Source organism: Triturus cristatus, chromosome 1_2, assembly GCF_964204655.1.
Source record: "Triturus cristatus chromosome 1_2, aTriCri1.1, whole genome shotgun sequence".
NCBI lineage: Eukaryota > Metazoa > Chordata > Amphibia > Caudata > Salamandridae > Triturus > Triturus cristatus.
Genome location: NC_140580.1, coordinates 530,327,678 through 530,340,104, shown reverse-complemented (window position 1 = coordinate 530,340,104; position 12,427 = coordinate 530,327,678). Strand labels below are relative to the sequence as shown.

The 12,427-nt window shown below is 46.2% G+C and overlaps 1 protein-coding gene across 1 annotated transcript in view; it reads right to left on the bottom strand.

Moving 5' to 3' along the window:
• Positions 1–12,427, bottom strand: part of PYROXD2 (pyridine nucleotide-disulphide oxidoreductase domain 2) — a 332,144-nt gene that overhangs the window by 48,958 nt on the left and 270,759 nt on the right. The window contains exon 15 of the mRNA XM_085606329.1: positions 12,057–12,177. Coding sequence (XP_085462455.1) covers positions 12,057–12,177 — 121 coding nt within the window. The remainder of the gene's footprint in view (positions 1–12,056; positions 12,178–12,427) is intronic.

Sequence of the window (12,427 nt, the reverse complement as noted above, 5' to 3'; positions counted from 1 at the left end):
TTTAGCCTTTCAAGTACAAACGTCCCCTCTGACTGCGCGTGGAAGCACTGTAGGCCAGCCCCGTGCCAAATGTGCCACCTCCAGCTTAAATCACCTCAAAGCAGGGCCTTCTAAGAGAAACACTTGGCAGCTCTCATTAAGTAATTGGGCAGATTGCGCGCAGTGACATTGAAAACATCCAGGTGCCTTTTTCAGTGCCAATTAGCAATGAACACCTTTTTCCAGAATTCTCGTGTGAATGTTAGTGTTCCAGAGAGGTAGGTGGTGAAAATCAAGCGCCCACATACCACGTGACTGAATACGTAATCAGAGTCAAACACACACTCCCCCCCCCCCCCTCCGATGTGCCTGAGGTTTAACTGTGAGAGCCGAACAGTTCAGATTTGGCAATTTGTCAATCGTAATTTCTACTGACTGAGGCTTGTAGATGGATTGTCTAGTGATTGGCCTACTAAAAATTAGATGGAGAAAACCGGGGAAATGTGTTGGCAGTATTTTTTTCATCTTTGTTTGAAATTAACCTTCAAACTAAAACAGAATGTATGGCTTAAGCAACCAGCTGCAAACAAGGCTGTGCACAACAGTTCACAAGCAGCTCATTTTGTCTGTTAACTCCAATGCAAGTATTTCTTTTATCTATCTTGGAAGTACATATTTTTGGCTAACGTTTTAAGAACTGCAAACTTGTTAAGTACGCTATTAGAAGTCGGTGGAAATATTAAATAATAAGAAGGGAACATATACACAAGCAGGGGCGTAGCTTGGTCAGAAAGATTGGGGGGTGGAGCAGGGTCCTATTAACAGCATTATAGGCCCCGGTCAAAGCAGTGCACTGGGCCTGCTTACATTTGTTTAACAGAAAATTGGTCTTATGTTCTGGTCTGCATGCTCGTGGGGGCCCCCGGGCAACTGCACGGTACTGAAGGGGGGGGGGGGGGGGAGCTTTAGATTTTCCAACAAGCATGCTGGCATATATTGTTAACATACATTATACAACAAGCAGGGTGCGTGAAAGGGGCCTAAGGGGCAGTGGAAAGGTAGAGGAATGCGGATTGGTAGGAGTACTAAGTGAGAGAAAAGTCAATATTTTGTAAAATAACCAACATTTTCGAGGACTGTCAAAAAAGAGTAGCAGAGAGCATGTGCACGTTTCTGACTGTGTGCATCTAAAGTTCCTTGTGAACTCCGACAAACACCTCAACATACCCGGCTGAAAGCACCTGTTCCAAAGTATTTATCAGAAAATACATTTATTAGTGGGGGTGTAACACCCCAAACACCCCCTCTCAAGCTACGCCCCTGTATACAAGCATTGGAAAAGCCAAACGGTCTGGCATGCATTTTGAGTCCAGTGTAAACTATTATAAAAAAGCCATATGGAGGAATATACCAAAACAAAAAACGAATCCGTTCTGCATAAAATGTATCTATAAATCTATAGATATGACTTTACTGTGTCATGATTCAGTGTACTTTTTAGATCTAACATATTCCCTCAAGCATTACAATGCAAGCACTAGATAGAAGGCAGAAAGACATAGGAAACTGCTAAACTGCCGTTGATGTATAGTGTAAATAATTGGTAGCAATAGGTAATTAAGAGCTGCACTGTCCAGTCAGACCTAAATGAAGGAGAAAATAAAGAAAAACCTAGAAAATACAAATGTTTAAGGGTGAACTTCTTTCAGAAATTATCTAAGGTATCAGACTGGCTGCCTATGCTCTGCTTTTTGCAGAACATGGCTTTTCATATTTAAGCTTTTCTGCCCCCATTATAACATGAAACTGCCAAGCAGCAAAATAAAGTCCTGGCACCTATAAAAAGGATGAATTCTTTTTGACATATTCCAATCAGGCATTTGTTGCATAATGGTTTAAGAAATATTACCCAAGAGGTGAAAGTAGCAATTGTAATAAGGATGATACTGGCACAGCATCGAAAAACAAGAGCTTCTTTATGTTCAGGCTATTATGCTACGCCTCTTGTTGGTAAGGAAAAGTCCCTCACATTGTGATGGACATGCACTGCTCCCATGGATGCCCCAGCCGTAATGGTGTCTGGGCCCCTGAGGCTTATTTTTGTAGTCATGGGAGAATATGGATCCTGCATGTGCACCATGACATAGGCCCATTTCACGGATTGCGTTCTTTTTGGATGAGAAGTGCAGGAGAGTAGGATCTGCTTCTTATAGTTACCCCCACTTTTTGCTGATGTTTCTCTGTTTTTGACTTAGTCTGACTGGGATCCTGCTAATCAGGACCCCAGTCTATCTGCTTTCTCTTCTAAACTGATTGTATGTACTCTAGGTACACTCCGGATTCTGGGGTACCCTTATAAGTCCCTAGTATATGGTATACTATGTACCCAGGGCATAGGTACCCCAGAGGCCTTTCAGGGACTGCAGCAAGTATTGTGTCATCCCTGAGATACCATTCAAAATGACACCACAGGTCTGCTACTGCAGCCTGTGTAAGGTGGTGCATGCACCCCTTACTTAGATATAGGTTCACTATATCTATTCTATATCACAGCCATATAAATCAGTCACCCTTTGGCAGGCCTTATCAATCCTGAAGGCAGGGTGCTGAGTTTTATGTGAGAGGGTGCACCTGCATGAGCAGAACCCCTCTGCAGCCTTCGGAACCTATCCAGGGTTGTTTGTGATGCAGCCAACCATATATACTTAAGTGCATTATAACCTCGCGGTACATGCTAACTTTAAAACGACTGCATAGAAACATGTCGTGTTTGGTGTCAAACACCTTGGAATGATACCTCCCCCGCCAGTAACTGGCAGGGGAGGTATGATTCCACCCTCCTAGAGGGACATATGTGACATACCGGGCTACCCGATACCAGTTTTCTCGACCTGGGCATCACAAAATGGATGCTGCCAGTCACAGACACAAGTCGGCCCTCCTGCTGCCTAGCCAAGCTCGAGCAGGGGAAGGCTTGACAATAGGTTTCCTGTCACAAGGAGGTGTGGCCACCTCCCAGCCAGGCTTTATTGTATTGGGGCTGGGTGGGTGCACTCTAAAAGTGCTTTGATGTCTGCACTGGGGGCACATTTGGTGTCCCTGTGCATAGTCCAGCTCAAACCGGTTGCAGGAGCCATTTGCTCCTGCTCTGGCGCGAAACTGGACAAAGGACATGGGTGTAGCCACCCCTCTGTCCTGACCCTCCCATAGGTGGATCCCCAGAGTTTATCCCACCCCTTCCTTGGGTATAAAGTAGGAACCCCTGACTACAGGATTTTAGATTTTACCTGGACTAAACTCTGCTACAGAAACCAAGTACTTCGACGATCTGCATGACGCTGGATGACTGAAGAATCTCCCTTGGAGTAAAGGAGTTACTCCCCTGCAAGGCAGGTACCTAAACGCATCTGACCGGTTTGCATTTCCTGAGCTCCTGAGGACTCCAAAGATTTCTGCAACACAGGAGGTGGGTCCCCAAGGTATCTGAGGTTGATCTGTGCTCTCAGCTATTCTGAGTCCCGTATCCCTCGTGGGGACTGTGCAACTCGAACCCCTGTGCACCGCATACTTTTGCAGCAGCATATGCTTTTTGGCGATCCCTGAGGCTGTGCTTTGGGCTACTTGTAGTCCTGACCCCAAGCAGTATTTCCACTGAAGATTTCCAGCCTACACTCCACGAGTGTTCCGTGGGCTGGTATTTCGTGATTCAGCTCGAGGTCCCTTCAAGATCCCTGGTCCGTTGGCCTGTGGGTCCCTGTGAAGGTGACTTAGACTTTCCGTGGGCTTTCCTGGTTGCTCCAGACGTGTCCTGACTCTCCATAGCTTTGAGAGTCCCCAGGACCTTGCTGGTCCTCACCGAAGCATCTTTCCTCTGCCCGCGTGGGTTGCAGTTGCCAAGGCTTGTTGGTGTTCAATCCAGACACTGACCCCCCCCCAGCACTCGACATCCTTCGTAGGACAGCTCACCTCTGGACTTTGGTCATCGTCAACGCCTCCTGGTCCCTGTGGCTGCAGAGTCAAGCTTCACCTCTTCTCACCTGAAACACCCGACATCGGTAGGCATTCGTCTATTGTGCCCCTGGTCACTGTGAAGTGACCCAGACTCTGTCCCCTCTGCTTTCAGGTTCTTCTCACCTCGGATCCAGGCTTGGATCCCACCGGACACTTTTCCTCCTCCCGGCAGCAGCACTTTTCCGCATCATGCCATTGAAAACGACAAAGGTTTCCGACATCACTTGACCTCTATGCACCCGGCTCCTCTGGGATAGGTAACACGGGTATCTCGGTACTCTCAAGGGTGCTGGCCTTAGAACCTTCTATGTTTAACTGGGTTTGCTTAAAGTCCTCTCCGAAGTGTTCTTAATCTTTAAAATTCCAACCGTGACTTTCCCATAGGATTGTACGGAGCTTGTGCCTGTGTTCACACCCTGCACCCATCATCCGTGGGTCCCCTGTGTCACTACCTTGGGTGGTTCCTTGGGGTCCCAGTGATTCTACGTGCTTTAGGCACAGTGTCTAGTCAAGTCATGGTTGTTATCCCACTTTCTTAGTATGTGGTTTGGTCTCCCCCTGAAAAATATTGTGTGCTGTGTTCTCTAATCTCATAAAGAGGTTTAGTAATAAATACATATATTTTATATATCCATTGTGTGGTTCTCCTTTCATTTGGTCATTCAGGAGGTTCTAATCTGGTAAAACAAGCTGCTTTATATTCCTTCGAGACTTAGCCTGAAGGCTGCTCTCCATAGCTACCACTAGGATAGATTTCAATAAAGGTTGTCTTTAACCTAATAATCAATAAGGGTTGTTTGGACTGGTACAAGGTGCCCCCTTTAATTAGTGGTCAGCATATACCAGGCCAACTTCTCACAAGGAGGGGTGCCCAAAGCGCTACCATTGTAATGGTGGGAGGCTACTGCCTTTACAAGAAAAGAAGAAGCATGTGGTGGTGGCAACACAAAGTGTACTGATCAATAGGAATGAACAGGCCTTTTGACCTGTGTCACTGGGGTAAGGCCTACAGGCTCACTCATTTAAAATTCAGTTGCTGTGTACTTAACTCACCTTTGACCTACATCGGTTTGGCATGGAGTCCTGCGTGGTGCATGTGTGGTACACATGTGATGGGTGTATGCATGTCTATGAATGGCATAATACAGGAACAAGCATTTACAATGCAATGGTCTCGGCATTGGTAAAGTTAGAGCTATTGGCATTGCTCATGACATTATTGTTGTTTATGTTTTTGTTTTTCAAACATTTAAAGAAACGGCATTGTCATGAGCAATGCCAATAGCTCTAACTTTACCAATGCCGAGACCGTTGCATCGGAAATGCTTGTTTAATCTTCTAATGTTGTTAAAAAGAGTGTGTTTGGGCAGATATACATTTTTGTCAGTAAAGCCAACCCCCAACCACTGAAGTTTTCTTAAATCCTGAGTTTGTGCTACTCCAGACCAAATCCTCTTAAAATATACTGCCCACCAGTATGGATGGAATGTGATTCCTACACTTTGTAATCCTCGTCGGCTTATGCAACATTCCCTATACAATTATTTACATACGTATATGATTCATTGTCTCTGTATAATGTGTGCGTGATGTAAAGTACTGCGAGTCTGTACACTGATATAAGTAGTGTTATACAACAAAAGTAATGCATATGAGAGAGAGCCAAATTTCGGGGGGGGGCTGAAAAAGATTTCGGGGGGGGGGGGGGGGGGCTAAGTCTTCCAGCCATAGGCAGAGTGGCTGTAAGAAGGGGCGAAAACGCAACAAAAGCCTCATTAACGAGTCTTTTAAAGACCTGTGAAGTACCCGGGTCCGTCTGCAATTAGACGGACGCCAGCCCGCGAGGCTGTCTCAGCCGGGCTGACACACATGACGGGGGGGAGGGGGGGGCTGAAGCCCGGTGAGCCCAATGGGTGTTGTGCGCCTGTTATGAACACAGAAGTGTCGGACAGCGTGTGGCAATCCACGGAAGGCCAAATGTCTAAACGAACAATCACGGCCGCCAAGCCCACTCTCAAAAGCAAAGGTAGTCTCGGTAGGGATCGAAAGTATTTACACAAGGCTCCCGTTTATGAGCGTCTCTCACGAGCTGCAAAATGTTATACATAAAACAAGTTATACAGTGGAACGAAATCACTGAAGAGTAAAGTAAAATAAACACTCTCTCACAAGGGATTTCTGATATCAGTCTTCCCCCCTCCCTCTGCCCTCCCGTACCCAGCAGTGTCTCTCAGATCTACCCATTCCTCTCCAACGTGCAGCGTACCACTCACTCCCAGCTCTCCGCCCTCTCTCCTCTCTCTGCCTTCATTCTCCCCTCCCGTACCCTGCAGTCTCTGTCGCCGGTCTCCAGTCGCCTCCTCCCCGCAGCGCCCCGCCCTCCCCGTCAGCCGGTTGGTGGAGGAGGCGGGCCCGGCATGTTCGAGGGATGATGCTGGGCTCCGGACAGCAGCAGGTTCCCGCTGCATCACCTGGTCTGGAGGAACCGACCCCTGGAGCTGGAGAAAGAGCTCAGCGCGCGGCAGGTGGGTGAGCGCGAGGGGAGGGCGGGGCGCGGCCATAAGGCATGTGTGTGTGGGGGGGGTGGGGTGGAGACGGGGAAATACTTGGGAGGGTGAGTGAAAGCAAATCTGGAGCCGCAGCCTGGGCTGGGGATGGGGGCGGCGCTGCGTCTCTCCTCCCCTTGTTCCCGATGGGGGGGGTTGGGGACCTCACACACCGGGATGCCGAATCCTTTCGGAGGCTTGCACCCACCTTGTACAACGGGAGTAAAACCTACAGGAACAAATAAATACAAAAAATGCTACTTTGTAACCAGCCTCAGCTTGAATGTAAAAAGTTTCTTGGAGTCTCCACAAACTTTTTCCACGGTCACGTCCTGGGCCCCTGTGACGCTTAGAAGGAGGAGTTTAGCGCGGTTTGCGGGGAGGGGCGCCGCTGGGGCTGGGAAAGCAGGGAATGCTCCGAGTGGGGGTTGGGGGTGGTTTGTCCGGAGTAGGTGCTCCAAGTGCCCGATGAATGGCGGCTGTGTTGTTTGGAGCTGGAGTTAGGAGACTGTGGTACGGTCTGGTCCGGTGTGACCAAAACCGGCGGCGCGCGGTTTGAAGAGGCCTCTGGTGGATCGTCCCACAGCCTGCAACCCAGGAGATTAGTTTAAACTAGTCCTTAAAAGGTCAAGGGAGGGCCCGGGGGAGGCCAGAACAAGCACACCGCTGCCTTTCTCCGAGGCAGGCAGAGCAGAAATGCCTCGGAGAAACGCAGCATCGTTTTCGGATTTGGGGGCGTGTTTTGCTGTTGTCTCCTCCCTGAGACTTCTCGCAAAAAACACGCCGCCCGATCCGAAAAGGACGGGGCATAATCGGAGTGACTGGACCTCTTCTCCAGTGGCTGGCCAGCATTTAAGAGGCCAGCCAATGGAGAACAGGAGAGAAGAGGGGCGGGTGCAAGCCCCTCTTCTTAAAGTCATTAAATCTCGCGAGCGAGACTGCGCAAGCGCAGCCATCGCTAGCCGAGACCTAAAAATGCACTGCACTGCTGTGCAGTGTGTGGTTCACATGTGCTTGGGTATGTGTACCTGTGTAGAGCACAATACAGGGATAATGCCGGGCGTGTAAATTATATGTATGTGCTAGTTGTACATGTGCGTGTGAATGGATGAGTAGATGAATAGATAAAGGATGTAGTACTGTGCAGTGCGTGTATGCTAAATGCATGTGCTGAGACCCATGTTTGCCTGTGAATGATACGAATATAGGCGTTTACTTCGCATGCATTAACCACACATGCGATTACAACCCAGTTGTTATAGCGACCTGGTTGTTACATCGCAGTACCATTACAATGCAAGTCGTTACAACAACTTGCAGTAGGGGGCGCGCTGGACTTAGGAATAGTATAATTTACTATTCCAACTCCAGTGTGTGCAACAGTAGGGAAGGTGTTGGAATAGTAAATTGTACTATTCCTTAGTTTAGAGCGAGTTGGGTGGGAAACATTGCAAGAAGGGAGAGCGAGGCTCTTCAGTACACTTTATAGGGTGCGTTTGATTCAGAGAGAGGTCACTGGGAAGGGGACTGGGCACATCTCAGGAAGGAGATGGGGCTGATAAGAGAATTATGAAGAGTAGTGCTGAGGCCTGGGGTCACCTTTTGATATATAAACTTAGGAGGATGAGGAGAAATCCGGTTCTGTATACAATATTCTCTGAAATCGCGCCGTCTAACTGAGGGTATACCGTTCCACACTGATTAGTAAGACTCTCAATAGGGGTCTGGTAGTAGTCACTGGGAGCGGTGCTCATAAAAGCAAGTGCCTTCACCCACCTGAAGGTGTGAATCTTCATTATTGGGCTTGCTCTTCGTTGGGCTGGCGCTGCAATGCCAAATAGGCCCCGTAAGAGGGCATTTTAGCGGAGATCTTTTTATAATCATCAATGGAAGACTGGAGAATTGAGTGTGTTCTGTCGGTGAGTGAAAGGATTGTAAAAAATTGATAAAAAAATCAACTATAGGCCTTGCAGCGTCAACCCGAAGAGGAGCAAGCCCAATGATGAAGCATGCCACCTTCGGCTGGTTGCTTGTTTGTATTGCAGTAGTTTTGTGGGATGCATTAACTGCATCTTGTGGTAATGTATACTGGCCTCTCTATTTACTTGAAGGTTTGAAGTAAATGGGGGCCAGTTTGTGGAACTGTATATGTTTGAAATGCTCACAAACATTATCTGGATATTTTTTGCATTACTGAATATCAACATAGGAACATGTGTGCACAGGAAATGTTACATTCACTAGTGTTGCACCTGTCTTTAGGCCTATCCTTAGCTGATAGCAATAATGTTTGTAAGAATGGAAGTTGCAAGATGGTGGATGAAGGAAGTACACATAGGGCGATAAAGACAACCCCAGCTCACACTTCCTCTTCCTCTCCTGCCCTTTGCTTTCAGGACATGTCTAAGGGGCATAGACAAGGTTTCCTGTCCTATCGTAGCTCACTAACCAAAGATAGGCAACAGCTACCACAGTGTATTCTGGGAAGAAAACAGGAGGAAGCTCATTACACTCCAATCTTGTTAAGCAATGAAAGGTTAAGGGTGGACTGTTCTCTCATTCCCTCTCAATTAAAACATTCAAAGATAACCTCCTTCTAGGCCATTCTCACAGATAAACATGATGCTACAGAAGGGAGGAAGGTTAACAGCACCCTAAGGCCACATTAGAAGCATGTAAAATGCCTTTTCATGCTTGATAACGTAAGCAGCTGCATCATTGGGACACAAGGTAACTTCACAAACACCTCTCAGCTTCTGTCGACCTTGGACGTAAGAGAAGGGAGGTTCACTCTCTAAAACTACAGATTGGACTCATTCCACTCATATTCGCAGTGGCGTAGCTGGTGTGGCAGTCCACCCTGGGCGGTACTTTTTGGGGGGCGGTGGCACTTCACGTGAGGTGAGCAATTTCAGCGAGCGCAAGGTAAGTGGTTTACTTTTTTTAATTTAATTTTCTCTCGTCGTCGTCTGTCGACTCCCCCCCCGCTCTTACCTGCACCAACCGTCACTGGGTGGCAAACTTAGTGATCACTCCGGGCGGCAAAAGTTCTAGCTATGCCACTGCATATTCGCCCTGACTTGTCCCCAGAGGAGTGAAAATCAAATTACACTTTTTATTTATGCATTTTTAAGGTTTTATATAACACCGAGAATGGCATGCTTTAGGGTCAACATATAATAGCAATAAGCAACTAGATATAAATGCAGAACCAGAACAAATCAATAAATACAGACAACATGTATCAACTAATAGCTCGAAGGTACCTGTACAGTGATAAGAGATGAGAAAAAAATTTATAAGAAAGGGGTTGAGCAGGTCTGCGCAGGCGGCGGGCCCCTGGCCTCAGAGCTCCTGACTGGCTCAGCAGGTGGGGGTCCCCTCCATGTATTTTGCAGGGGGTCCCCCTCAAGTTTCGTTACGACACTGGCTCAGAGCCATAGTGTATTACTTTGTAAAGCAGGTGATTACAAGAAAACCAATTCTGACCTGCATTGCGATGTTAGTCTAGTTGATACTTTTATATTTGAAGCTAAGTACTGCAGAGTTGAGGTGTGAATAACATTCTGAGTAATATAAGCCATCTCGTTGATTGCTCTGGCTTCCAAGGGACGCCACTGAAGTGATAAAAGGACATGAGAGGTGTGGTCACCTGTTTTTAGTTTCCGCAACAGGGATAGCTATTGCTTGTAGTACTACCTTAAGGCGGGAAAGCTGTACTTTAGGGAGACCACAATCTATCCTTCTTAACACCAGAGATTCCGCAAGCGCATTAATATCTTGTTCTGAAGTAAACTGGTGAATTCCCCCAGAGAAGCCTCAGTTGAAAGTGAGCACTTTTGGTCAATGCATTGATTTTAGATTGTAGATTGAGTCTTCTATCCAGGATGAATCTTAGGGCTTTCGCACTATCGATGATTGATGATTTGCAGTTCAAAATGTTACAGGTGACAATCCAGGATTAGACTGATGAGACGAGTGACAGGGTTTAGATGAGAAGAAACTCTATTTACCGGATTAAGTTTCAAGTGATACGAAGTTAGTAAGTATTGTGCCTTTTACAGAGTTTAGAAAAGAAGTGGGACATCATTCAGAGAGAACATTTTGGGGTTAACTGATGTATTGTGCGCGTATTAATGATAGAGGAACCTACAGCTCCTACTTAAGAAACCAGGAGGTTATATGCAAGTATACTTTATAGTGTGGCCGCAAGTAGAGTTGACAATTTTAGTGTTATGCCCGGTTAGTCAGATAGAAGGTGAACCATTTGAGGATACCGCCTTTAATACACATGACTTCTTGTGGTATCCGAGTGTTTCACAGAACAAAATGTCGCTGAGAGATCTAGAAGGACAAGGAGACAAGAGCTACGAGAGTGAAGGAAGTGACGTGCTTTGTCCACGACCTGAAGTAGGACGTTTTCAGTGATGTAACTAACCATGTCTCAACTGGTGTGAGCCACACCATGAGAACTGGAAAGATGAGATCAGTCTTTTTGTATTCAATGAAAGTCTTGCTACTGGGTTCAGAACTGCTTTCAGGGGGGTGGAGAGGTTTCATTTGAGGATGTGTGTGAGCAGACCAACTCCACAGTCAAGCTTTAGGCAAGCAGTTGCTGGCAGAAGGACACCTTCAATAAACATTCACAACTTTCATGACATCCGCCTTTTAAATAATTTCATGAGGCAATGTTAGTCTGAAGGATGGCTTGAAAAATATACTTTTCTTGTCTTTTAGTGCTTGAAAATGACTTCTTGTAGTGTTGTTTTGCCAGTTTAAGGTTGGAGGATACACACATCGTTCGTGAAACAAAAGAGGAGAAAAGCAGCGCGGTACCAGAAGAATTCTGTAAAATATTTCTTATGAGAGGAGGGAGCATAGCACTACTGCTAGTTTGAGAAACCTCTCTCTCTCGCTGGATAGTGGCACTGCAAGTGTAGTAAGCCTAAGCCTTAGAGGCAGGACACGTGGAGCGAAAAAACTCCTAAAGGCACAAGGGGAGATGACCAGCCAATTCTGCAAGCTTTGGGTGATTTTATGACCCCTTTACTCAATAATTCCCCATCGGCAGGTACTTTACAAATGGTCTATTTTACTTCTGCAGTACATCTAAAGGAAGGGGGTCTCAAAGTCTGTGAATAGGCGTCTAGTATCCATACCCTTTTCCTCAATAAACCGGAGCACAAGAGCATTTTCTAAGTGCACCACTTAGCTTTTTTAACCTTGAATTGCTGTCAGGCATAACCACTCAAATCAATTAACAATTATTGGCAAATGGTCTTCGTCTGATGTCCAGATAACCTTCCAATTTTGCACTTTAAAAGTGGATGTAAACCTATATATCATTTCTGTTTTGTTTTTACTTTTCATGTAGTAGTTCTAGCAAAAAGTACCAGAACCTTTAAAAAAAAAAAAACTTTCAGCTCTGCCTGTCGCCCCAGAGTCATAAAAGCTTTGCACATTGCACAAGTGAGTTAAAGTCTTTCTTGTGAAAAAGATATGTGAGGTTGAGTGACTTACCTGGGTGAGTTCCACTGCCACATAGGTAAAGCCCCTGCACTGGTGACCTGTAGTTTGAGTAGCCGGGGGCTGGCCGTCCAAAGTAAAGCTGGTCCAGTGACATGCTCCCATGAAATATATTCTGACATCAAAAGTTGAGATATTAAAAGTTACATCAGAGTGTATGACACAAGGCACTTATTTTTGAACTGTATAGGACACTTCTTTGTTATACCAAGGGGTATCAAATAATTCTCAAAAAACTGTTTAACACTGGAGATTTGCATTAAAAAGTTCGATTTGTTCTATTTGTGCATACACTAGGTATCAAATACAGACCAGGTTATAAAAGAAGTAGGGTAAATCTATACAACATTTCACATGTTACTTGG